The sequence below is a fragment of the Pogona vitticeps genome, chromosome 6 (assembly GCF_051106095.1).
Source record: "Pogona vitticeps strain Pit_001003342236 chromosome 6, PviZW2.1, whole genome shotgun sequence".
Classification (NCBI taxonomy): domain Eukaryota; kingdom Metazoa; phylum Chordata; class Lepidosauria; order Squamata; family Agamidae; genus Pogona; species Pogona vitticeps.
In genome coordinates this window covers 61,894,980-61,921,752 of record NC_135788.1, presented here as the reverse complement: position 1 = coordinate 61,921,752, position 26,773 = coordinate 61,894,980, and the positions used below count along the sequence as shown (strand labels likewise).

Sequence of the window (26,773 nt, the reverse complement as noted above, 5' to 3'; positions counted from 1 at the left end):
GTATAAATACTGTGAAAATTTATTATATTTAAAATATAAATTTATAAATATAAATATTTTAAAAAAGAATATTTTGATAAATTAAAGCCAGAACTTAAAATAAATTAAAGGAGTTAAGAAAAACAGAATTATCATGGTTCAGAAGGCTATCAGTATACAAAATGAAAATATTACCTAAAATTAATTTTTTATTGAGATGATACCAATAAAGCTGTTAGAGGAAGATGTGAAAAATTGGCAAAACATAATTAACAAATTTTATAATGATGATAAAAAAGCAAGGATTCATAAAAAGTACTGGTATAAACATCAAAAAGAAGGAGGATTCCGTTTATCTAGTATAAAATTACTGCATATTATATAGCTAATCAAATGAGATTAATATGGTCAAGGCTGGAATTTCACTAGGTTGGTTATGACCCAGATTTTTTTCTTAAACCACAATATAAACATAAAATACATAAACCAAAATACAAATCGACTGTGTTTCCCACCACCATAGTTGGGACCTCTTGCAGTAATCCTATTCTTCTTCTTCCTTTATTGTTCTTCAGAAATGCATTGATTCTTGATTTATAACTTTCCCTTTTCCTCTTGTTAGCACATATTCAAGAAATCTGCCCCATATATAATAGAAATTATTCTTTTTCATCTCTCCTTTCTTAATCTTTAAGTTACAAGTTAACTTATCATTTATAGCAATGTTCCATATTTCATTATACCATTCTTCCATTTGAAATTCAGACTTTGATTTCCAATTCCTAGCTATTATTAATCTAGCTGCTGTTAATAAATTGGTAATCAATTCTCTAGTCATCTTATCATATTCCACATTCTCAAATATAGATAACAGAGATATCGCAGGATTAAATTCTATATCTTTTTCACATATGTCATTTAGTTCTTTAAAGATTAGTTTCCAAAATCTTTGTACTTTTTCGCATTCCCACGGCATATGAAAGTATGCACCAATTTCCTTCCCACATTTCCAACAGACATTCAGATAGCTAGAGTTAATTTCATTCAATTTTGTCGGTGTCAAATACCATCTTAAACCCAATTTGAAAAAATGTTCTCTTATTCTCACCGACATGAATCATAAAACCCTCATTTTCCACATCTTCCTCCATTCTTCATCATTTATTCTTTTTTCTAAGTCTTGTTCCCACACTAACCTCAATCCTTCTTTCTCATTCTCTTCTTCTTCTAGCTCAAGCAGAAATCTATAAGTTTTACTCACTGCACCCTTTACTGAATTGGTCATCTGAATATCTTCATATGATAATAGAAATTGTTCATACTTCGTATATTCTCTACCTTTATTATACTTCTTTACCCATTCATCAGTCCATCTTTCTAATTGCATATAATTCAACCATGATATATTCTTATTTTGAAGGATTTGTTTCATTTGATCTTTTGATCTCATTTTATACGAGTCTTTTAATGTAATAACTTTTTTTCTTTAAACAATTCTGCATAAACTTTCATATTGGCAGGAAAATTCTCTGTTTCAGTCACTAATCCTAATGGAGAGTTAAACGGACATAAATTCTTTCTATACTTGTACCAGATGTTTAACATAAAAACGGGTTATTAATTTTGCTTATTTTATATTTCTTAATCATACCAAATAGTTGTTTTTCATTATCCACCTGTAATTCTGATGATTCCATTTTCCATCAAATTAACCTTTCTGAGTTATATATAATATCCCCAATGAGCCTCAACTGATTAGCCAGATAATATTTTTTTTATATTTAGTATGCCCATACCTCCTTTTTTTTGTTTTATATACCAATACTTTTTATTTATTCTGGCTCTCTTCCCATCATTACAGTATTTATTAATCATTCCTTGCCAAAATTTAAAATAATCTTCTGTTAACTGTATTAGTAACATTCTAAATAAAAAATTAATTTTTGGTAGAATCTTCATTTTTATCAGTGCAATCCTTCCAAAACAAGAAAGTTTTAAATTAGTATACAGTGGTGCCTCGCTTAATGGGCGCCCCGTTTAAAGACGAATCCGCATAGCGAAGAAGATTTTGCGATTGCTTTTGCGATCGCATTGCGATGTTCCCTATGGGGAAAAATTGCTTTGCGATTTTTCCCCATAGGCCCTATTTTCCCCCAGCTGACCGGTCAGCTGGGGGAAAATGCCATCGGGCGCTCGGGAGGAGGGCGGGGGAGCCTTCCCCCACCCTCCTGCCCGAGCGCCAGCCCCATTTTTGGCCAGCTGATCGGCGGTTCCAAAATGGCCACCGCAACCATTTTCGCGCGATTTCCTTGCTTACCGAGGGCGCGAAAATGGCAGCGCTATGGAGGATTTTCGCATAACGGTGAGTTTTCGCTCCATAGGAACACATTAAACGAAGTTTAATGCGTTTCTATGGGGTTTCCCCACTTGCATTGCGATGTTTCCAGATAGCGACGATTAATCTGGAACAGATTAACGTCGCTATGCGAGGCACCACTGTATTCCTGTAGTTTCTTTTTTATATCTCCTTTAAATTTATTATAATTATGTTCCTTTATTTTTGAGTATCTTTTACTAAATCTGTACCTAAATATTTAACCGATTTACATATCTTAAAATCATATTTATAAACAAAGTTTTCTTCTTCTAGTTTATTATGATTAAACAATATTATTTCAGATTTTTTGCCAATTTACACATAATCCACTTATTTTTCCAAATTTTTCTAAATGTATTTTAATTCTATCTCTACTTTCTAATGGGTTTTTCACTGTCAATAGGGAATAATCAGCAACTAAATTAATCTTTATTTTATTATTTTCACCCATACCTTCAATTAAATCATCATTCCTTATTGCATTAGCTAACATTTCAATAATGAAACAAAACAGAAATGGAGAAAAGGGGCAACCTTGTCTGGTGCCTCAGCCTAGAGCTATCTGCTCTGTCATCCCATCATTAAGAATGAGTTTGGGGATATACGTATGGGGAGAATTTATCAATTTTATATTAACAAAGGGGAAGAGTTGTGTACCTTCACAAGACTTGATGTCTTTCTGGAAGGGGAGGAGGCCTCCATGAAAGCAAGGAATAGATTATTTCCACTGGTCCCAGTGAAGGGGAGCACAATAAGTGTATATGTACATTTTGTTCTTGTTATAGTTTTATTTTTTGTTTATTAATTTAAAAAATTTAAAGGCATATTTTTGTAGAAACTCCTTAAGAAAACTCATGCTGCATCCTTTGATGGACATTTTCCTAATTTACAAGGGCTCCTATTGCTCCCTTTTTAGATACAGATATGGTGCAGCCTGAAAACTACACCCAACCCACAGACAATGACAGGAAGCTGGAAAATGAAACCCAGGGAAGCTGTACTGTCTCTTGTCCATACAATGTGGGGAAAAGACCTATGGCTTTAATTATTAAAGCTAGTTGTCAGTTGGAAGGAAACTACATTTCCCATCAGTTAAAGATGACGGCTTGGGATTGGAGGATGTAACACTCCAACTAATCGGTTATAAATGAAGCCATAACCCCTATTAAAGATATGAATAGTATGCATTTAATTATGAATCTCAGAAATCCCTTGAGCAGCATAATTGTCTATTTTCTTATCTTGTCAGTGAACCAACTTCTCCCATTTCTCGTTGTCAGTCTTTTCGAAGAAGATATAATGTCGTACATACCTCTTCAAGCAGCTTTTCATTCTGGCTATAGCTTTTCCCCTCGCTGTTCACCTTGTTCATCACCTCAAAATTCTCCAGGTAAAGCACCAAAATGTTTAAGATATGGCCAGATTCTTGTTTTCTGTTTAAAATGTTTCATTTGCTAGAAGTGTGAAGAAGTGGCTAATTTGTTTCTCTGAAAGAGTGTTGATAGAACTGCATCAACAGATAACAATTCAGCATTATCAACTCACTGTTTATACATTAATGATATAAATTGCTAATTGAAAGAAGAATGAGATTTAGATTGTCAAATTGATAATTTCACAAACCACTTAGCCTTATTAAAGGGCTGTGCAAGTTAAGGGATATGAATCCTCCATTATCTTACCTTCCACCATTGCATCAACTGAAATACTATGAAAAACATGTTTGCAGCAATGGAATGGGGACTTCCCTACTTGAGGGAAACTCAGCGCCTCCAAAATATCCCCTGTTTTGGATATAAAAATCACATACCTAACCCTGCTATTTTATAGGGCAGATACATGAGCGATAAAATGTAGCTATCCACATCACAATCTAGTCAGTCCTTATGAGTCTTATTAGAAGGAAAGCTTCTTGGATCATTAAGGTTGTTGGCAGTTGTCTCTGAAATTTCCCCATAATCTTGAATACTTGTAAAAATTTAAGGTTTGTTCTAAGCTTTTTGTCCTATTGTACAAGAAATCAGAGAGCAGATGCTAGGAAGACACATTTTTATGTCCTGGCAGTATGCATTATGTTGTACAACCAAGTACAATGTTGCTTTGTTTATTACCCCATCCTTAGTACTGGAAGAAAGTGGGACTTTTCTGGCTTTTGCACATCAAAATGACTAGTGTTAGTAACATGCTCTGAATAGAGATCTTGGAATAGCATCTAGTGTGGCTGAGAAGGCCAATTCGAGAGTGACAATCCCTTCCACACTGAAGACAAATTGTACAATCTGTCCCCTGTCCAGCTCTCTGATTTTGCTGGATTTGTGACTGCCTCTTTGCCTCCGCCTGCTGACCCAAGTGTCTCTTCAAAATGGGAGAGGCCATGATGCACCGCCTGCCTCCAGGCTTAACGCCCAGATGTCAAGGTTTCCCATCTGTTGAGGTCCATTCCTGAGGCCTTCAGATCCTGCTTGCAGATATCTTTGTATCGCAGTTGTGGTCTCCCTCTGGATGATTTCCCAGGTAGTAGGCCTGTTCTGTATTGTCTGCTGAGAGAGGCTAAAACATACCGGGTTACCTGGCCTAATGCTAAAGCACTGAAAAGGTAGAAGTTAGTTGAATTATAGGTGCTGGACATGGTAGTAGGACCACAGGTTGCAATAATGGAACCCAGTGTCTTAATTAAACAAATTTGCCTTTGGAAGGATGCATTTAGACAGAAGGGAGAAAAAACCTATATTTATCCTTAGTGCTTGCACATATTCACACTGCTACTGCTACTAAAACTATATTTATTCTGTTTTCTTTTATTCTGCCTGGTCAGTCAATGAGTTGTTCATTCCTTGTATATGTTTCCTGCATAAAATTGCATTGGATCATCAAGTCCAGCCCCTGCCAAGAAGGCACAGTAGGGAATCAAACCTCCAACCTCCATAGCCATCCAATGCCGTTAAGGTGATTCCAACTGATGGTGACTCTTTTTAGGGTTTTATAGGTATAAGAGTACTCAGAAATGTTTTAGCATTCCCTTCTTCAGGGGATTCCCTGGGACTGTGTAGCTCCCCAAGGATATACAGGCCAGTTCTTGTCCCTGGAGGCACATGTAAATCTGACTATTGAGTGTTTTACTAGACAGCATTAGAGCCACATAAAATCCTATCAATAATATGTTATTAGTACAAAGTTGTCAAGACTGATAGGGATCAATAGTCATTTTAATTTTAATTGTTTTAAGAAACAACCTTATTCATGTTGCTAGCTGCACAAAAATGTATTTCTTACTGTGCATTTTAACTTCCTACTTCAAAAAATATGTTCAATTGCACATTAAAATAATGCTTGTCAAAATTGATCAATGCCTTGGCACTAAGTTTTAAAATTGTATGGAAAATTGGATCTTTTCACCCTTTTATTATGCAAAGTACTTAAAAGCAAATTATGTTCAAAATGCCTCCTTTTGTGAGGCATGGAAAAACCTGACAAAACAAAATGAACTTTGCAAGAGGTTGTATAGAGTTTAACTGTTTCTTCTTCTTTTCCAAAACAGATTATCAGCAGCTTGCTGTTCTGTATCTGGAAAAAAAACCTGATACAGTACTTTGCTTTTCCACCCACTTATCAAGGAACATACAATATTTTGCCTTCCCATGGAGAAGGCTCTGTCAAATATGACTTATTTCCATCATATCTTCAAAATGAGATGAGGAAATGAAGTTTAGTGGCTCCTTTTCTATTGTAGTATGTTTAAAACCATTCATTTGCAGGAAAGAGCAAAGTAGCTGTTTTCAGAAGACAGAAATTTTATGAGTTTTGAATGACATTGTATGGTCATTAAAAATAGCTTCGCTGGCATCATGTTCTTCCCATTGTCTATGTAATATGCAGTATAGTAGGTATATAAAACTAGAGCTCAGTGACATCTAGTAAAGCTGAATAATGAGAGATCTGGGATGGACAAAAGAACATACTCTACACAGAGAACAGCATTTAGCAAGGCCTGGTGATAAGCCATCAAGTTAGAAAGCTTTACAAAAGAAATTCACTACATTCATGGAAGATATGACTGCAAGTGGCTATAGAGTACTGCAAAGGGCAGGGGCAGCATGACATGAGTAACAGCATTGAAGAGAGGGCTGTTCTTGTCTAACTGGTTGCCCAGTATGAGAAACCAGACCAGATCCTGGACTGGGTAAGGCTTTCCTCAGATACATTAAGACTTTTCTTATACTCTTACTCAGAATATAATGTCACCACAGAATGTACAATGGTACCACGCTAGACGATGACCCTGCTGTATGATGAATCTGCAGGATGGTGACTTTTTTGCGATCGCTATAGCGATCGCAAAATGATGTTTCCTATGGGGGATTTTCACTTGACTTTGATTAGGTCCGTGCTTCGCGAACCGTTTGTTCGCAAGACAATGTTTTCGGCTCCGCAAAATGGCTGTCCTGTGTTTTCCTGACCCATGCTTTGCAGGGCAGCCATTTTAACAGCTGATCTGCACTCGTAAAATGGCTTCCCCTATGGGCGATCTTCGTTGGACGACGAGGTAATTTCCCCATTGGAACGCATTAAATGGGTTTCAGTGCATTCCAATGGGGAAAATTTTCGCTGGACAATGTTTTTGCTTAACAGCAATTTCAGGGGAACAAATTATTGTCGTGGTGCGGGGCACCACTGTATTGCTCTGTCCCACCTCATTGGCATAAATGGCAGCAATGTATCCTGATCCCAGTGCACCAGCATGGTAAACATAGGAGACCTGGAACAAATGTGGCATGGAATGAGAGATTGTGCATGAGCTCTGTAAGAACTGTTCTATATCCTGTTCTTTGTACTGTCGTAATTCCATAAATCACAGAAGCCCCTTTTAGAACTGAAATATAGAGGTGCTAGTCACATGGTCAACTTCACACTAGTCCAGTCTGGTCACAGGCCCATCAATAGTTCCATATGCTCCCCACATGATTATGTGTTCTAAGCATTTGAATTAGGTTCCTATGTTATAGATGTTGCACTTAAACCAAAGGGCCTTCTGCATATCTGTTCCAGTAACATGGACCATAAGATTTCTCAGCAAATGTTGGTTCTAATATTTGTCTGCATAAAGCAGCAAGGCCCCTCTCAATGCCATCTTCTGCTTTCCCTGATCAGGCCTGCAGCGTGCCAGTGCAAGAGCTCCCTCTCCCTACAGGAGAGATTTTGAAGCTAAGCTTCGCAATTTTTATCGAAAACTAGAAGCCAAAGGTTATGGCCAGGGTCCAGGTAAAATTAAGTGAGTATCTCTGCCTGTTATTTACCATGTGTTAATTATGCCTGTCTTGGAGACAAATAATTGAATTATAAATCCAACAAAAGAGAAAGGAAGCTGTGTTTGAGGAAGTCTGCGATATGAGATGCAGAAAGAGATAGAAGCAAGGGAAGTGGGAAGATATAAATACTGACCTTTGATAATTTATGGACCAGTGCATAGAGGGCTGGTGGGGACAGGGAAGAGGGTGGTCTTTCCGTGTGCTTTCCATGTGTCAGCTGGGGCAGTGCTTGTGGAGCACAAGTGGGTTGGGGACTTCTGGTCAGCTTCTTTGATCCCAGAGTTACTGGATTATTGAGATTGGAAAGGTAGAAGGAATTTGGAACAGACTAACCAGTTGCTCCCTTCCTTACATACAGAACTGTAATTTATCTCATCCAGGATTATTTCTAATATGTTCATAGGCTACTGGAAGTTCAATTTCTATATAGCCCTTCAGCATCTTGTTTTTGTGCAACAATATAGATATTCAGTTATTATAAACTTCATACAACATAATAAAACACTTATGTCTAGGAATTTATTTATTTATTTGGATTTTCTGGATTAAAAATCCAGCTCCTCAAATACCTGCCCTTTCATCACTCCTCCCTGGCTATACTGCCTGCAAATCTTAACCAGCAGAGCAGTTGTGCTGACATGTCCATGTTCCAGAAGGGAGAGGGTTGAGCCTGCACAGGTGTGTATTGATTTGCATTGGTACTTAGAGCCACAGTATGCATTACAGTTTTAAACACCTGGCAACTACTACAGTTTCTTCTGATTAGTTTATGCCAAAAGAACAGGGTTACTGGTAAGAAAACAACTGAAGAAACATCTCTCCCTAGATCTGGTTCTGGAGAAATCTTTGGGATTTAAAGATAACCTACACTGGCCTTTTTTTTATCTCCCTGCTTCTGAGTTTAAACCTGTCCTTTTAGGCACCCAACAGTAATGAAACCCAAAGCTTCCATCAAGCTTTTTATTCCTTGGTATTTCTTTCCATATTTTCTGAATATTTTGAGATCTGGCCTATGTAATTTTCTGCTGCTAGATGATATGGGTCACATAATGAGTGGTTTGGCTCTCTGCACCCTTTTTCAAGAGCTAGTCAGAAATATACATTGTGTTTAGCATATTCTTGTAAGGCTTTTTTTTGTAAAAAGCAACATCTGCTGACAGTATGGAAAAATAACAAATGGGTTTAAATCAGTTTCCACTATTGATTCAGTTAATACAGAACCTTGTTTAGGTTGAGAGAAACATGTTATTTAGACAATGTCCCATCAGCCATATTCATCGTAGCTAGTGGTGATGGATAATAGCTATTCAATGACATGTGGAGAAACTGCATGTTCCACAATCTTGAGTTACAACTTTATTTCTGTTTGTTTTTCACATTCGGTAACCACAGTAGTCAGTGGCTATTAATTTGTTGTTGCTGCTGTTCATTTTAGTTGTCAGTTTTCATATTGAATTGTCATTTCTCTGTCTCACTGCAGGTTAATAATAAGGCGTGACCATCTGCTGGAAGGCACTTTTAATCAGGTGATGGCTTATTCACGGAAGGAGCTCCAAAGAAACAAACTGTATGTCACATTTGTTGGAGAAGAAGGGTAGGTAGCTATAATGTCCTTTGAATTTTGAACCTTTAATTTGTTAAATATCCTGGTTGAAGCTGTTATGTTGTGTAGTTAAATTTAGAATAGCCATCTGGAACACAGTTTTTGGTAGAAAAGTGGGATGTAAGTTTGATCAATCATGCAGTCAGTACATGTGGGCTGGATGTTCAAAATGGCCTCCCAATGGAAGTAATTGGAGAATTCTAAACATATTAAAGAACGCATGAACACTAGAAAAAATAACCAATTTCAAATCTTACAAATTGTGATTTACAATTTATAAAGCCGAAAATTGCCACAAATGGCAAGTTTATAAAGTAGCAATTTCAAATTTTCTAACATTTAGTAAGTTTTAGAAACAAAAATAAAAACATGGGTTTAAGCCAGAGCTTCTCTTGGAAAAAACACACCCCAATAGTGTCTATGAAGTTACATTCTGTTATTAAACATAGTAAATGTGTTACTTCCTTGCATAGAGTTGTCAGGGGTAGAGGTGAGGAATGTTTGGATTTCAAGGTGTTCTTGGTCTGCAAATCCCAACAATCCTAGATAGCATGGACAGTGATTGATGGATGAAGGCAGCTGCAGTTCAGCAATGTCAGAAGGGTCACACATTGTCTGCCATTGAGCATCTAAGGAAACCTCCATTAAGCATCTAAGGAATCCTTGGATGCAGTGCTTCTCTGAATGCTGCTTGAAAACTCGGAAGCCATACATTTCTCATCTAATTCTGGAGGCAGCAGCTGCCTATGATATGAAAGCTGTATGACTAGTAAGAAACCCTCTTACTTTTCATGTGTTTTCTTTTCAGCTTGGACTACAGTGGCCCATCCAGAGAGTTCTTCTTTCTTCTATCTCAGGAGTTGTTCAATCCATACTATGGCCTGTTTGAATATTCAGCCAATGACACTTACACTGTACAGATCAGCCCCATGTCAGCATTTGTAGAAAACCACCTGGAATGGTAGGTTTCCTGATCTGGTGCTAGGTATGATAACAATTTAAATGTTTTAAAAGATCAAAATGAATACATGTCAAGGTGCAACTTTTATCACTTGGGCCAGGAGCTTCCAAAATGTCACATGTGAAATGCATTGGTGTTCCATCTGGGAAGGTATGAGATAAAGTCACACTGTTGATCTTGGAACAAGGGCAGCCAAGGAGTGCAGGTTGGATACAAGTATGAGTCCAAGCAAAACAGGACAAAGATTGGGGAAAGATATATGATAAGTCTAGCTACAGGCTCAGACTTAAATAGGATTCAAAGCAGGCAAACTGAGAGATTGGGCAGTATGGTGAAAATAGAAGACTCTTAGAAAAGATTTCAACAAGCTTTACAGATGTGGTGTTTGCCCCTAGTTACCCTTGGTTATCTTCCTACCACAGAGCACTTGAAGGCAAGCCAAACTCCTCTTCACACACTGCCATCAGTTGCTCACTAAATCAACATACTTTTCTAAAGAAAGATGAAGGTCCATTCGTCACTGTCTTTTAAATAAAACAGGTTTATTGATTACAGATGTTTTGATAATAATTCATACGTATCTTCTTCAGGTTTCTAAATCAACAATAACAATCTTCTATTTGATCTTACAGTTACTATACACTCTTCTGACTAATCACACCCCAGAGCTCCCAAATATCATTCTATCTCTCACTCCACTCTGATCTCTCTCTCTCTGACTCTGACTGACTGTTCTCTCTCAGGCTCCACCTATTTTACTTCTCTCTCGGCGCCGCCTCTCAACATTAGCCTACAACAAGATAATGCATGACTATTTAACATAATAAGGGTGATCTCCACAACAGATAACACCAAAATCCAACTGTTGCTTAGGTGAAAGAAGCAGGACAAAATGATAAACATTAATAGCAAGGCCAGTATAGTCAGCATAATCTGTAGCCACAGAATGCTGGCTGTTGGAGAACAGGAAAGTTGGAGAGAGGGGAAAGAACGGCATTTTGTGGAGGACAACATGGCTAGCCGGCTGGCTGAAATTGTGAGCAGAAGTGCTCCACAATTCTGCTACCAGCCACGGGAAGACATATTCTCCAGAAGTTTATTTAATCCTCTTTAAAGCTACCTGAGTGGTTATCACCACATTTTGTGGTAATGGACTGGCACAATAGGCAGCAGAACACAGATCTGGATACACCACAGTGAGAATGCCAGAAATATAAGACAGGGAAACAGATAATATGTAGAGCTTTAAAGATTCATAGTTAAAAGACCATTTTATAAGGTAACATAGCTCACCTATGAGAATGAACTCTAGAAAATGTGATTCTTGGGGAAATCGTTACAACATTAAATTAAACAGAAGAGTGAAGCAAATGGAAGTCAGGAAATCTGTTTTATCATTTTTTCTTTCATAGATCATATTTCAGTAGCATATGTGCTCTTCCTGCTCCTAGTAGGAAAAGGGCTCAAGAGGAAAAGGATCACAATAGAAAAGACCCTGATTCTCATATATACCAGATAGCTTTGCATTGGGGAAACAGAGAAAGCACTCCTGTAGTGATAAGGGTGAGATGAAGGATCCTGAGTAAACATTAATTTTGGATTCCTCCCCCTTCATTTTTTAAATATAGCACACTTCAATTCTACAATCAACAGATCAAAGCACTGAAAAGTCTGTGCAATGAAAACAGAGACATAATGACTGGAAAATATTTTGCTTTCGTAGAGAGGCTGAGATTTAACACCTTTCCTGAAAGATTCTAGTGGAGGAATAACAGATCTTTCAGTTCTTACATTATTGTGTTTAGTATTAGTTTCTGCTTATTAAAAAAAAAGACCTACAGGGGAAATGTTTCAAATTAACCTAATAACACCTTTCTTGCATAGGTGTCGTGAAACATATTCTTTTTTGTTCTTTTTTGTTAAAGAAGGAAATTATGTCTAAATCCAGAGAATCCTGTCCTAAATCATCTGATTATTAGTGTGAACTGGATGAATTAGAAGATGAGTTCTTACTTAGCTTCTAAAACAATTTAGAATTGTTTGAAATCAATTAGCAAACATTAGCCATCAAAAGTAATTGCCTATAAACATGTATGTTTCAAAGGAAATGAACTATGTTCTTGCTAGACCTAGAGTTGTCATAATAATTAACAATTTTTGTGTTCAAGTTGATTCCAACTTATAGCAATCCTCACAGGTTTTCTAAGTATGAGGTTACATGCCCAGAAAGCTTGTTTTACTAGATACACAGGAGAAGTGAGTGGTGGTGACTGTTGACTATATGTTTCCATTTGCCCAGAAACAGATGACAAGGGCAAAAACAAATGTGACAGTGGAGGGGTCATGATTGGCAAGATCTGACTTAGCAAGATAAACATTTGCTTGGGATCTGTGTGACATTGGCAAGATGAAGACCTGGCAAATTCCATTTTGAGGATCAAACATATTTAACACAGCTGAGGAACTCCTGGTTGCCATAAGATGTACAGCAGTATACAAAGACACCTTTTCTTTTTTTTTATTAAGCAATTTTATCCTATATTATCCTACATAATGGCCTGGCGTGCTCTGGTCCATGGGATCATGAAGAGTCGGACATGACTAAACGACTAAAAAAAATCCTACATAATTATTTGATAACTGTTATATAATTATATTCTGTCTTGTATCTAAAGATATCTAGGTGATATAAAATCAATAAAACAATATTTAAAACCATTTTTAAAAATATATCAAACAATTTAGTTATATCAGAATAGATCACCAATCAAATATACAAAAAACTAAGTCATATTCATTAAGACTCAAATACTTGGGTCAACTGACAGATCTTAATTTGCCACTGAAAGGAATGCTAGCATTGATGGCAGCTGAGCTTCCAAGCTTCCATTCTGGAGCAGCATAGCAAAGAAGGCCTTCTCCCAGATTGCTGTATGATAGCCTGTTCTCAGCACTGGGACACCAGGGAGTAACTAGCATTTCTTAATGCCTGGGCATGTTTACATACAGTATATCACAGAAGTGAATACACCCCCTCACATTTAATAAATATTTTAGTATATCTTTTCATGTGACAACACTGAAGAAATGACACTTGGCTACAATGTAAAGCAGTGAGTCCTCTCAAAATAATGCAACACACAGCCATTAATGTCTAAACCGCTGGCAACAAAAGTGAGTACACCCCTAAGTGACAATGTCCAAATTGGGCCCAAGTAGCCATTTTCCCTTCCTAGTGTCATGACCATGGTCAACCAAAGAAGTTGAGTGCCCATGCTCAGCATCATATCCAGAGGCTGGCTTTGGGAAATAGATGTGTAAGTGCTTCCAGCATTGCTGTAGAGGTTGAAGGGGTGGGGAGTCAGCCTGTCAGTGCTCAGACCATATGCCTCACACTTCATCAAATTGGTCTCCAGGGCTGTCGTCCAAGAAGGACACCTCTTCTAAAGATGAGGCACAAGAAAGGCTGCATGCAGTTTGCTGCAGACAAGCAGACTAAGGACATGGATTTCTGGTACCATGTCCTGTGGTCCGGTGAGACCAAGATAAACCTATTTGGTTCAGATTGTGTCAAGTATGTGTGGTGGCAACCAGGTGAGGAGCACAAAGACAAGCGTGTTGTGCCTATAGTCAAGCAGGGTCGTGGGAGTGTCATGGTCTGGGGCTGCATGAGTGTTGCCGGCACTGGGGAGCTACAGTTAATTGATGGAACCATGAATGCCAACATTGTAAGCTGCCCAGAGACCTTTGGGTAGTGTGGGCGGCATATAAGTTAAATAGTTAAATAGTTGAATGAATGAATGAATGAATGAATGAATGAATGAATGAATAAATAAATAAATAAATAAATAAATAAATAAATAAATAAATAAATAAATAAATGTGACATACTGAAGCAGAGCATGATCCCCTCCCTTCTGAGACTGGGCCGCAGGGTAATATTCCAACATGATAACGACCCCAAACACACCTCCAAAACAACCACTGCCTTGCTAAAGAAGCAGAGGGTAAAGGTGAGGGACTGGCCAAGCATGTCTCCAGACCTAAACCCTATTGAGCATCTGTGGGGCATCCTGAAATAGAAGGTGGAGGTGTGCAAGGTCTCTAACATCCACCAGCTCTGTGATATCATCATGGAAGAGTGGAAGAGGACTCCAGTGGCAACCTGTGAAGCTCTGGTGAACACTATGCCGAAGAGGGTTAAGGCAGTGCTGGAAAATAATGGTGGCCACACAAAATATTCACACTTTGTGCCCAGTTTGGACATTGTCACGTAGGGGTGTACTCACTTTTGTTGCCTGTGGTTTAGACATTAATGGCTGTGTGTTGCATTATTTTGAGGTAATAGCACATTTACACTGTTATGCAAGCTGTACACTCACTGCTTTACATTGTAGCCAAGTGTCATTTCTTCAGTGTTATCACATGAAGAGATATACTAAAATATTTATGAAATGTGAGGGGGTGTACTCACTTCTGTGATATACTGTATGGAGAGGCACTACTGATATCTAGGCCCCAAGCCATTTGGAAGATATTATCAACATCTTGAATTTGGATTGGAAGCACATTGGCACCTTTAAAAACAAGTGCAAGGTGATAGTGTTCCTGATAGCAATCTAGTTGTCTCACCTTCCAGTAGCACCCAAGTCAGGAAGCCAGGTTTGGAATGAGACAGGTGGGCCATTCAATAGCCAAGTCCCATGCCATTTTGGGTAGAGACCTGATGTAATTTATGCATGGATAACTGTTGCCTACTGTGGTTGATTCAGGAAATATTATAACTGATGGACTAAGTGGAGTTACATAAAAGTATTTTTTGCCGCAACTGTCACCTGGGAGGCCAAGGATGGGGAGAATCAAGATATGCTTTTGTATATAAACTCTGTGTAATTAATGACCAGAATCCTGTTGGATTTCTGCAGTGCATAATTGCTTCCACAGGCTGTTGTGTGCTGAGACATACCTAGGTCACCACTTTATTTATTTATTTATTTATTTATTTATTTATTTATTTATTTATTTATTTATTTATTTATTTATTTATTTATTTATTTATTTATTTAAATTTTATTTAGTTTTATTTAATTTAATTTAACTTATATGTTGCCCACACTACTCAAAGGTCTCTAGGTGGCTTACAACAATTTAAATACAGTAAAAGCAATTAAAATACAATTAAAATATGGCTATGTGCCCAGGCATGCAATGTAAGGACAGAAAATTGCAAACACTGCTCACACAGTTATACCTGTGTGTAAAAGTATTCTGGGTACTACATTCAGTACCCAGTATTTTGTAAAAGTATTCTGGGTACTACATTCAGTGTTCCATATACTCTTAATAGTTTGCAGCTTTAGTCAGTGCTTAATTTTTTAAAACTTGTCCCTAAAAAAAGATGTTAGCAATACTGACACTGTCCACTAACATCAGGCACACAATGTATTCAGGCAAGGCAACTATAGCAGTGACAATTCTTGGATTGAGCCCATTCTTTAAGGGCTTTGGTTGCTTACTGCAGTTTACCCATGCACTGGTTTGTGCTATAGCATTTCTGTTACTGCTTTACATTGAGAGAGAAAAGGTGAATGGGCTCTTTGTTTCTTGCTTGGAAGAAAGTAGCTGAGATATATAATAGTTGCAGAGTGACACTTAGGACCAACAGGTCTCCTTGGGATTAAATAGGAAGCCAAGGTGAACAGATGTGGATAGGGTTATTATTAATTTTTCAGATCTGGGGACTTCCCTTCAATACACAAAAACTAGGCTGATTTAGGGAAATGCAATAAAATAATAGCAAAATAATAAAAATTGCAGGATAAAGGCAGTGGTAAAAATCTACAATAAAAACTGTCAGGTAACAAAAAACCAGGAATGCTCATTAGCATAAATGTCTGATTATCTCCTGTAAGGTGGGAGTTCCACACAACTGGGCCCCTAATAGGGAGGCCTTCTCAGCAGTATCTGAAATCTTTGGCATTGGAATAGTATTGTTCAGAAATGATTAATCTGGTTTTTGCAATGGTCTGTCTTCTTCTGAGATGTAATGACAGCAACCCACTAAAGGCTGGGTTGAGTTGAGATAGCTTTACTGTTAAAGTGATTGTGACATATGCTTGACACTGACAGTATAGAATTATGAAGCAACCTTCCTCTCTGAAAAAGGTCATTGAGGTGCTTGATGGAATTGTTATTCCTGTTCCAATTGAGGACTTCACTGACATATGAAAAATATCAGCACATATTTCAGTACCATATCTGTAACATACAGCTGTGTGCATATCTGTAACATACAGCTGTGTGATCAAAAGCACATTTCAGTCCTCGTAACTGCAGAAGGGTTACTGTTCAGTGAACAATGCTAAAAATTTTCAATAAAAAGCAGTTTCTCAGAGGCAGGAACAGACTCAGGAAATATTGTGCTTTTGCCTCCTCAGTGCTGAAACCAAAACAGATTGCTGCTTAATTGAATTTCATACCTTCACTGAGGGTCCTTGGCTGGATAGTAAACATTTCATGGGTAGGTGTAGCTCAAAGATATAGCAAGTAGTTCTCACCCCAAAATTTCAGTGGGGTGTTGCCCCTGCCGTGGATGCAACTATCTGTGACCAAGGAGCTGTGTTTTATTCCTAGTTACATTTTCTTTTAATGGGGTCAAAATATAAAGAGAAAACAAATTGGTATTGAAAATGTATTTTTCAGTAATGTTCTTATTTTGGGGTGAAGGAGTGTAGGGAGCACTGCAGAACCCTACAGTTCACTACCTTCTTCTGCTTGAATGATGGTAATTGATGAAGTATAGCACGAAATTTGGCCTTCTATATTTGGATCTCCAGCCTGGAAACCATGTACAGCACACCTATTTATATTTTTTCAAAGGAGTAGCAATATTGGTCTATGTAAGAAAAGCAAACAAACAAAAACCAAAAGGAAACAAAAACACTGTGGCACCTTAAAATTAACTGATGTAGTTTAATGTGAGTTTTTGTGAATCAAGTCCTGCCTGAGGAAGTGGATTTGATCCATAAAATCTCGCATTAAGATGTAGTAGTTACTTTTTAAAGTGCCACAGCATTTTTGTCTCTTTGCTTGTTTGTTTTGCTTCTGTTTTTCTGAAATGTTGTTTATATTTGTTTCCTTCCAGTCATTGGCTATTTGTATGTAGATAGCCGAACAATTCCCAATTTAATATTTTATAATGTAAAATGTCTTTTAAAAAAACTGGCCTATTCGATCTTTTCAAGCAGACTGCTTGGCACTCTTACAGAAGAATAACTCAGAATTAACACAAGCTCATCTTTTCCTCAGAAGTATATCTTAGGCAGGTCTTTCACCCCTTTCACCTATAGCTCTTTCATAGGCTGGGCTAATATTATTTATAGTGAATGTGCACTCTTCACTGTACAGCTGCTCAAAAAACGTAAAATGTACCTTATTTCCCCGAAAATAAGACCTAACCTGAAAATAAGCTCTAGTATGATTTTTCAGGATGCTCGTAATATAAGCCCTACCTCCAAAATAAGCCCTAGTTAAGCGAACCCCCACTGGTTGTGCAGCAACCAAAAGATGACATGACTGTATTTGAATAAATGTAGATTGTTGCACATGAAAAAAATAAAGCATCCCCTGATAATAAGCCCTAATGCGGTTTTTGGAGCAAAAATTAATATAAGACCCTGTCTTATTTTCAGGGAAACAGGGTAGTTGTTGGCTGTACTCTGTACAACACTGCTTGATATGTAGAAAATGCTGGAGTGCCTTTGTCGTGAAACATGTTATCTGACATTTAGTATCAAAAGAGACATTTCTTTTAGAAAGAACAATCATTTTGCCCTAAGCTGTATTTTAATAAACACATTCTCCTGAAAAGAAAATGGACTCCTCCTTTTCCATTGTCCTTCAAACCATACTATCCCTTGCATTTCAGCATAAAGCCACCATATGGTACATGGTCAATGTGGACTCTTTAACCTATAATCTTGTATATGCTGGCAGAAGTAGTTTATGGGTTATGATTCAAAAGATTATGATTACCCGTCTCTGATATATGTAAGGCACTGACTAGTTGCTTCCTTGCTTTCTAGCCACTATTCTGTTATAGTAGTGTGAGATCAGTGTGGGTGGAACGAGAGAGCTGCACTTGGGGAAGCAAATTGTGCAGTGCTGGAAGAGGATCTATAAGGGATTTAGCTCAGGCAGCAGCACTGAAAATGTTCCCACTCTATCAAAGGTCATCAGAATTAGCCCTCCTTTTGCCCCTCCAGATAACTAGGAGCCATTGGTTCTGAAACTGGGGTCCCCAGATGTTCTTGGACTGCAATTCCCAGAAGCCTTCACCACTTGCTGTGCTTGCCAGGATTTCCTAGAGCTGCAGTCCAAGAACATCTGGCGACCCAAGTTTGAGAACCACTGCCCTAGTACTATACAATGCCACTGTGGAAATGACTGTATATTTTTCAGTGGGCCTACGTAAATGAGATTGAGTTCTTCCTTAGTAGCCCAAAAGGAGGAGTTCAATAAAAAAGAATGAAAATATTGCAATCAAGGAATTGTATTGGTACCTTTTGGGACAGCTATACCAGTGCTTCCTCCCAGTCCCATAGCAGGTGAACTCTCACCTCTGCTATAAGAAGCATGTTCTCAGGTGTTTCTTCTTATAAATACTGTATCAAGAGCTATGCTGAAGGGTCTCCCAAGTGAGACAGGTCTCAGCTGAGAAACCAGACCAACTGTGTCTACCAACCTTCAATTACGATGAGAGGAAATAAACAGACATCCATACTGGATCAGTCGTCAGCTGGCTGAAAAAAGGACCGCGTCAGATGCTATAGCCTCTGGGCATCTGGTGACAAATGGGCTACAGGGCTCAGCAGACCCTGTTGAGGAACCAGGACAGGCTGCTGCAACGCTACTTGAACAATGTAAATGCAAAACTTGGACTCTCAATGAAAATCGAGAAATTATGAAAACCTATGGGTTTCAATAAAGAATGATGGAAAATTGGAAAAAGAAACATCCAAGTAGTGAAATAATTAAACAACAATTAATGGACCAGAGAAGATTTATCATCTGGAGTAAAGTGTTCCTAGAACTGGAATTTCAAGAACTAGAAAAGGTGGCAAAAGAAAAATCAACACAGAACAATGACCACAGTATGGAAGACGAGTAGAAGACAGAGGTAGATGCATTAGTGGAAGAAAACATATCAATAGAAGAACAACTTATGGAACAACCCAGAAATTATGAGCTCACAGAGCAGAAAACATCATTGTGGGGAAAAAAAATAAAAACCCATATTACCCAGAACACAGAAAGAAAAATGCTCCACAAATTTTGCCAATTACAAAGTAAACCAGTAAAAGCTCTATGGACAGATGCAAATGTAGTAATCAGAACAATCCCAACCAATATGCTAAAGGGACCAAACCAGCTCATGTATAGCACACCTACCTTATTAACCATGGAACTTCATTAAAAGCTGCAAAAAAACAACAACAACAACAGAAACCTCCTGGCACTCGGAAATGGAAAATAAGCAAATTACGTCCAGACATTAGCAACTTAAAACGCTTGAAAGATTCAAAACCTAAAAATGAAAAAGTAAAAGCCAGACAATGTAAACTATATGACCTAGTAAGGAAAACAATTGTTGAAACTATGGAAGAATTAAAACAGTGTATAACAGCTACAGCAAAGAAAACTGAAAGATATGATGGGCCGATGGTTGTTGTAGGTCTTTCGGGCTGTCTGGCCGTGTTCTTGAGGTTTTTCTTCCTAACGTTTCGTCAGTCTCTCTGGCATCTTCAGAGGACAGGAGTCAGAACTTTGTGCTCTGGTGCAGTTTTGTGGGATAGTTGAGTATTTATAGCAGTGGGATCAGCTTTTTGTCCTTTTCAAGAGAAAAGACGTTTGCTAGAACCGGGCTGAGGGGGCTCCCCGTGGCCGCTCCATCTGTCTGTTCATAGAATTCATTATCCCACTGGAATATAGTTGGTCGTTAGGCAGTGTTGGAAAAGGGACTTGATGTCTTCTGGAAAGATCTGCTGGATGTCATGAGAACATGACATAACAACGGTTACGAGAACATCGCCTCTACGCCAAGCTGGAGAAATGCGAATTTAACCTGCAAGAAGTCAAGTTCCTGGGTCACATTTTATCTCCCCAAGGGATCCAGATGGACCCAAAGAAGATCGAGACGGTATTGAACTGGCAGAAACCTCGGAATCGTAAGGATGTGCAACGGTTTCTCGGCTTCGCAAATTATTACCATCAGTTCATACCATCTTACGCGGATGTAACCACGCCAGAGCCGTTCCTTTGGACTCGAGGCAGATCATGCCTTTACCACCCTAAAGACCCATTTTACCACTGAGCCCATCCTACGCTATCTGGATCCCCGGCTTCCATTTACTATGGAAACAGATGCCTCCAGTGTTGCCCTGGGCGCAATACTGTCCCAGCGGGAGGACCCCTCACAACCACTGCAGCCCTGTGCATTCTACTCCCAGCAGTTCACACCCTCGGAGCATAATTACACCATCTGGGAGCGAGAACTTTTGACCATCAAAACGGCCCATCTGAAGGGGGGAGTCCTGGGGAGGGGGATAGTGTCATGAGTGCATCCGAAGACCTGGTAACAGAAGGGTTCAAGGTTTGGAGGCATTACCTTGAAGGGGCCCATCACCCAGTCCAAGTTTTGACAGATCATCGAAACCTGGAACACTTACAAACAGCCCGACGCCTTAACCAACGCCAAATCCGATGGAGTCTCTTTTTCTCCCGGTTCGACTTCCATATTACTTATGTCCCGCATACCCAGAATCAGAAAGCTGATGCCTTGTCCCGCAAACCAGAATACGCCGTTCCGACTTCTGAAGAAACCCCGATTTCACCGATCCTGCCTCCTTCAGTCTTTGCAGCCGTAACCACTCGCTCCCTGGCTGAAGAGATTCGAGCCAGCCAAGCTCGAGATTCCTGGGCCAAGCAACGTCTGCAGGAACTTCAAGAGGGCTTGGTCAATGACTTTACCAACCACCAGAGCCTCCTATTACATCATGGACGCGTATATATTCCTCCGGGGCCCCTCCGAGCTCAGGTCCTCCATCTGACTCATGATTCCCCTCCTGCAGGACATTTTGGTCAATACAAAACTCTGCACTTGCTCCCACGAGAGTTCTGGTGGCCCCAGGTTCGAGCTGACGTCGTCCGATATGTTGGTTCCTGTGAGGTTTGCCGTCGAGCCAAGGACATACCAGCTAAACCTTCAGGCCTGCTGCAACCATTACCTGTACCGGCCGGCCCTTGGGACACAGTATCCTTGGATTTCATCACAGATCTCCCGCGGTCACAAGGGTATACCTGTATCTTAGTAATAGTGGACCTGTTTACTAAGATGGCTCATTTTGTTCCATGTTCCAAACCTCCCACAGCTCCTGACACCGCTTAACTCTACCTCAGTCATGTTTTCCGTCTACATGGTCTCCCGACGCACCTAATTTCTGATCGTGGTTCCCAGTTCACTTCCCAGTTCTGGCAAGCCTTACACTCCAGTTTGGGTACCCAGGTGCACTTGTCGTCAGCATATCATCCTCAAACAGATGAACAGACTGAGCGTACCAATGCCACCCTAGAACAGTATCTCCGTTGCTACACCTGTTATCAGCAAGATAATTGGGCTACCCTGTTACCCCTGGCGGAATTTGCTTACAATAACGCGGTACACACATCTACAGAACAGACACCCTTTGAAGCCAACTATGAATACCATCCTCGCTTTTTCCTGGCTACTCTACCCTCAACCATGGTTCCTGCTGCCGATGCCCATATACGCGAGTTGCAGGCCCTCCAAGACTTACTCCGAGAGCAGCTTCAGCAGGCTAAAGAAGCTTATAAAACAGCGGCTGACCGGAAGCGACAAGAAGGGCCACCTCTGAAACCAGGAGACCAGGTCTGGCTTTCTACCCGTCACCTTCGCCGACCTGGCCAAACCCGTAAGTTGGACCCTCAGTTTATAGGACCCTATGTAATCATGGAACAAATCAACCCTGTTGCCTTCCGGCTACAACTTCCAGATACTCTCCGTGTCCACCTGGTTTTCCATCGATCCCTCCTTGTTCCTGTCTCAGCCCCGGACCCTGCTCGACCCTCACCCCCGGCTCCACCTCCACCTGTTCTGATCAATGGTGAGGAAGAATATGAGGTCCGTCAGGTCCTGGACTCCCGAATCCACCGAGGGGGTCTTCAGTATTTTGTGGATTGGCAGGGTTACGGTCCTGAGGATCGATCGTGGGAACCCGCCAGTAATCTACATGCGCCTGATTTGATACAGCAGTTCCATGCTACCTACCCCGATCGACCCAACCCATCTGAAGGGGGGAGTCCTGGGGAGGGGGATAGTGTCATGAGTGCATCCAAAGACCTGGAACCAGAAGTGTTAACTGAGGCTGAAGAGAATGCTGAGAGATCAGAAACACCTGAACCGCCTCCAGATTCTCCTTCCACAGCAGACAAGCTTTGGGCCAGGCTTCGGGAAAGACTTAGGACAGGAAGATCAGAGGATCGCTCAAAGGCTGTCCACAGAAATCTACGTGTATCTAGTCCTGAGTATTAACAGGATAGAAAGCTTTCCAGCAGCTCAAGGAGCTGTTTTACTATAAAACAGCTCCCAGTGAAGCCAGAAATTCTGTGGAAGCAAAGAGTCAAAATCTTGGCTTGCATCCACGCTTCTTTGACCGTGTTCCTGACTCTGGACTCTGCCCCTGGACTACGCTGGTATTGGACTTTGGACTCTACCCCTGGACTACGCTGTGTATCGGACTCTGGACTTTGACACTGGACTTCATTCTGCGAGTTGATTTATGGACATTGGCTTTGCATTCTTGGTATTCTTGACCCTGGACTGGTTTATCGGACTTTGGCTGTTGTAACCCCCGGGAATGTGACACTGGATGAGTGTCAGGGTGTCCTTTATCGGTACCTTAGTGAACAGGGATACTACGTCAAAGCTAATCAGTCTGTCCCTGGGCTTGAGTTTTAGGGTGCTGATCTTGCTTATGAAATGTCCTGAGTCTTTGATGTAGGATGAGGTTTGTCCAATGTGGGTCTGTAGGAGGTGGCTAGTTATTTTGCTAATTCATATGTCGGGGAGCTGATGGCACTTTGCCCATTTCAGTTTTCTGTAGCTGGTGCGGTCTAGAAGTTCCCTGAGTTTGTCCTTGTAGTCTTCTGTTTCCATTATTACTTTGGTGTTGCCTTTGATGATGATGTTTGGATCTGAGTTTAGGGACTTGATAGCATTTCTCTCCTTTCTTGTTATGTTGCTTTTTGGGGGTTTTGCTTTTCGTAGGATCCTTGTCACTTCACCTCTTATTTCTTCTGCTTTTTGTTCTGGAAGATGATACAATGCTGATTCCACGTTGGCAATGATGACTTCCACAGGAATTTTACTAGGTGTGACTGCAAAGTTTCCTCCTTTGGCTAAAACCGAGGTTTCTTCCAGGGAGAATTGGCGTTCAGATAGGTTAATGATGATGCAGGAGGTGTCTAATGTAGGTTTCTGTTGGCTTGTTTGGCAGTTGTTGTATTTCTGTTTTTGTCTGGCTGTGTGGTTCACCATTTCTTTTTCCATCTTTCTGTAGGAGAGGGTATCGATCTTGTCCCAATCTTGACTCCTCATTTTTTGGCTGATATTGTTGTGTAGGAATGGTAGTACTTTGTCTGTGGAGTCCAGTTTTTTGCGGGTTGTGTGGATTCTTTCCCGTAGGAGGGCATGTTCCAGGCGGTCATAGATGCAGCTAGCCTGAGGAGAAATGAAGGCCCTTTTTGTCCAGAGGAAGGCTGGTATGGTTTTCGAGTCTCTGCAGCATAGTAGAAATGTTAAGGAACATAGCAGGTGCGCTCTTTTGCTTCGGAGTGTTTCCAGTCGCTGTATCTGTCTGACCGTTTCCTCCCCGTAGATGCTAGCCACAAAGACTAGTGAAACGTCAGGAAGAACAACCTTCAGAACATGGCCAAAGAGCCCAAAAACCCCACAACAATCATCAGATCCTGGCCATCAAAGCCTTCGAGAATACATTAAATGACAGATAGCTTGCAAAATTATGCACTACTCACACAATTGCCTTTATGAGCTCCATGACTCCCACAGGTCTTGGCCCTTGGTGTTTCAGTGGAAATGTCTTAGTTCTTCATCATAAGAGTTTTACAGGATTGTGGGATAGCAGTTCTTAGAATGAAGAAATTAGAAAAGCTACTTTCCTATAAATACTCAACTAGGTATGGCTCCTAGAATTCTATAGTTCAGAACATGGCCAAAGAGCCCAAAAACCCCACAACAATCATCAGATCCTGGCCATCAAAGCCTTCGAGAATACATTAAATGACAGATAGCTTGCAAAATTATGCACTACTCACACAATTGCCTTTATGAGCTCCATGACTCCCACAGGTCTTGGCCCTTGGTGTTTCAGTGGAAATGTCTTAGTTCTTCATCATAAGAGTTTTACAGGATTGTGGGATAGCAGTTCTTAGAATGAAGAAATTAGAAAAGCTACTTTCCTATAAATACTCAACTAGGTATGGCTCCTAGAATTCTATAGTCAGCATGACCAGTAGCTGTGCTAGCTATGAGATACTAGTAGCTATAGTACAAAAAAGTAAGTTTTCCCATCTCTAAAATATCTCTATTTTGCTTTAAACATATAGGAAAGTGGCCTCGGAATTCTACTCTCTTAAATTACATGCCATTCATTACATTTTCTTTTTATGATAGGTTCCGTTTCAGTGGCCGTATCCTTGGCCTTGCTCTTATTCATCAGTACCTTCTTGATGCTTTCTTCACAAGACCGTTCTACAAAGCATTATTAAGACTGTGAGTATTTGCATGTGAAGGATTGATTGAAGATTGTATTTTTTCCCCTTTGGGATGGAGGGATTATTTCAAAAGGATTTTAAAAGGAAACCATTTTTCTATGCTCTCTGAATGCAATGCAAACAAAGGACATAATCCTGTGTGCACTTATATCTGAAAGTAGGTCCCAATAACTTTAAAGGGGCATTTTCTATCTGTCTATACTCAGCCTGTCTGGCTGCAGTCCTCCTTCAAGATAGTAGCTGATGAAGGTATACATCTTTAACAACTCAAGGCATTTCATTTGCAATGCCTTTATTGTTCTGGTAGAAGCATTTTTGGTTTGGTCCATTATAGAGAATCCAGGATTTGATGTAAACTCAAAACAAAACAAAACAAAAGGCTTTTGCTGTGTTATAAGACAACAACAGTAACCATTTTTCAGTGTGTTGTAATCAAACAGACCTCCCCTATTGTTAGGCATTTGTGGCACCCTATCTGCTATACTCAGAAGACTATAGGAGCTTTGCCTGTATGGAGCCATAGCCATATCTATTCTAATACCAGGTTTATATGACTGGACAGCGAGATGCTTCCAGTAAACGCACAGCAAGGTATGATAGCAAAAGAATGTCTCCAGCATCTGTTATTCTGAGATTTACTGATCCATTTAGCTATAATCAGTAGGAGCTATATATATAAACTTTGCCCTACCAATTGTGCAGACCTTTCAGAATTGAAACTGTTGTCATTTTGTTTCATATGTAATCACCCAGTATTCTAGAAGCCAGAAGGTTGCAATATTATTTGTGTTTATGTCATACAATAAGGCCATGTGACCTCAGTGACTTGGAGTACTTGGATGAAGAGTTCCATCAAAGTTTACAGTGGATGAAGGACAACAACATCACTGATATCCTGGACCTCACTTTCACAGTAAATGAGGAAGTGTTTGGACAGGTAAGCATGGATGCGCACATGATGAACTACCAGAGATCTGATAAAATCGATTCAAACAGGGACAGCATGAATATCTGGACTTAATTTGCTGCTGATGGGATATGAACGAACTAAGAGACTAAAAACAGGGAGTAAAACATGAGAAGAGGGAATGCAGAGGGATGCAATGTAGCTTAGTGATATTAGAAGGCAAAGAAAGTTGACTGAATGGGACAAAAAGTAAAACGAAGGTGCCAAAGAGGTGAATATAAGGAGTTTCAACAAAGGCAGTCATAGTGCATATAAAATTTAGAGAAATATGCAAATTATAGATAGAGCAATAGAACATCTATGCTCCAGTATGCCCAGGGAACCATAAGGGGAAATTGGTTCAGTAACTCAATGAGATTACTACAGTTTTATCTCCAGAACAATCCAGTGAGATCACTAAGGTAAGAGTCCCAGTGAATACTCAATGGTCACCCAGTAAACTTCATAGATTAGCTGGGATTCAAAGGAACTCTTCAGTCTATATAGATCAAGTACATTGCCCTGGTTTTCAGTCAATCAAAGGTTTACAACAAGCCAGGCATCACACTGTTGTTCACATTATGCAGTCAGTTTTCTGTCTGGCAGCAGATCATTTAACTCTGAGATTACATAATTGATTTCTCAGCAGCAGCCACAGAGTGACCACATTTTCAGTTAAGGAAAAATCAGGAAAAGGCCATAAGATTGTGGAAACAATACAGATGCAGGA

General features: G+C 39.7%; 1 protein-coding gene across 15 annotated transcripts in view; it reads left to right on the top strand.

Moving 5' to 3' along the window:
• HECW1 (HECT, C2 and WW domain containing E3 ubiquitin protein ligase 1) overlaps positions 1-26,773 on the top strand; it is a 400,600-nt gene that overhangs the window by 354,723 nt on the left and 19,104 nt on the right. For all 15 annotated transcript variants that reach the window (XM_078377440.1, XM_073002583.2, XM_073002582.2 and 12 more), the window contains 6 exons: positions 3,637-3,746; positions 7,505-7,625; positions 9,143-9,256; positions 10,074-10,226; positions 24,997-25,095; positions 25,905-26,034. In XM_078377440.1, the coding sequence (XP_078233566.1) occupies positions 3,637-3,746; positions 7,505-7,625; positions 9,143-9,256; positions 10,074-10,226; positions 24,997-25,095; positions 25,905-26,034 (727 nt within the window). The remainder of the gene's footprint in view (positions 1-3,636; positions 3,747-7,504; positions 7,626-9,142; positions 9,257-10,073; positions 10,227-24,996; positions 25,096-25,904; positions 26,035-26,773) is intronic.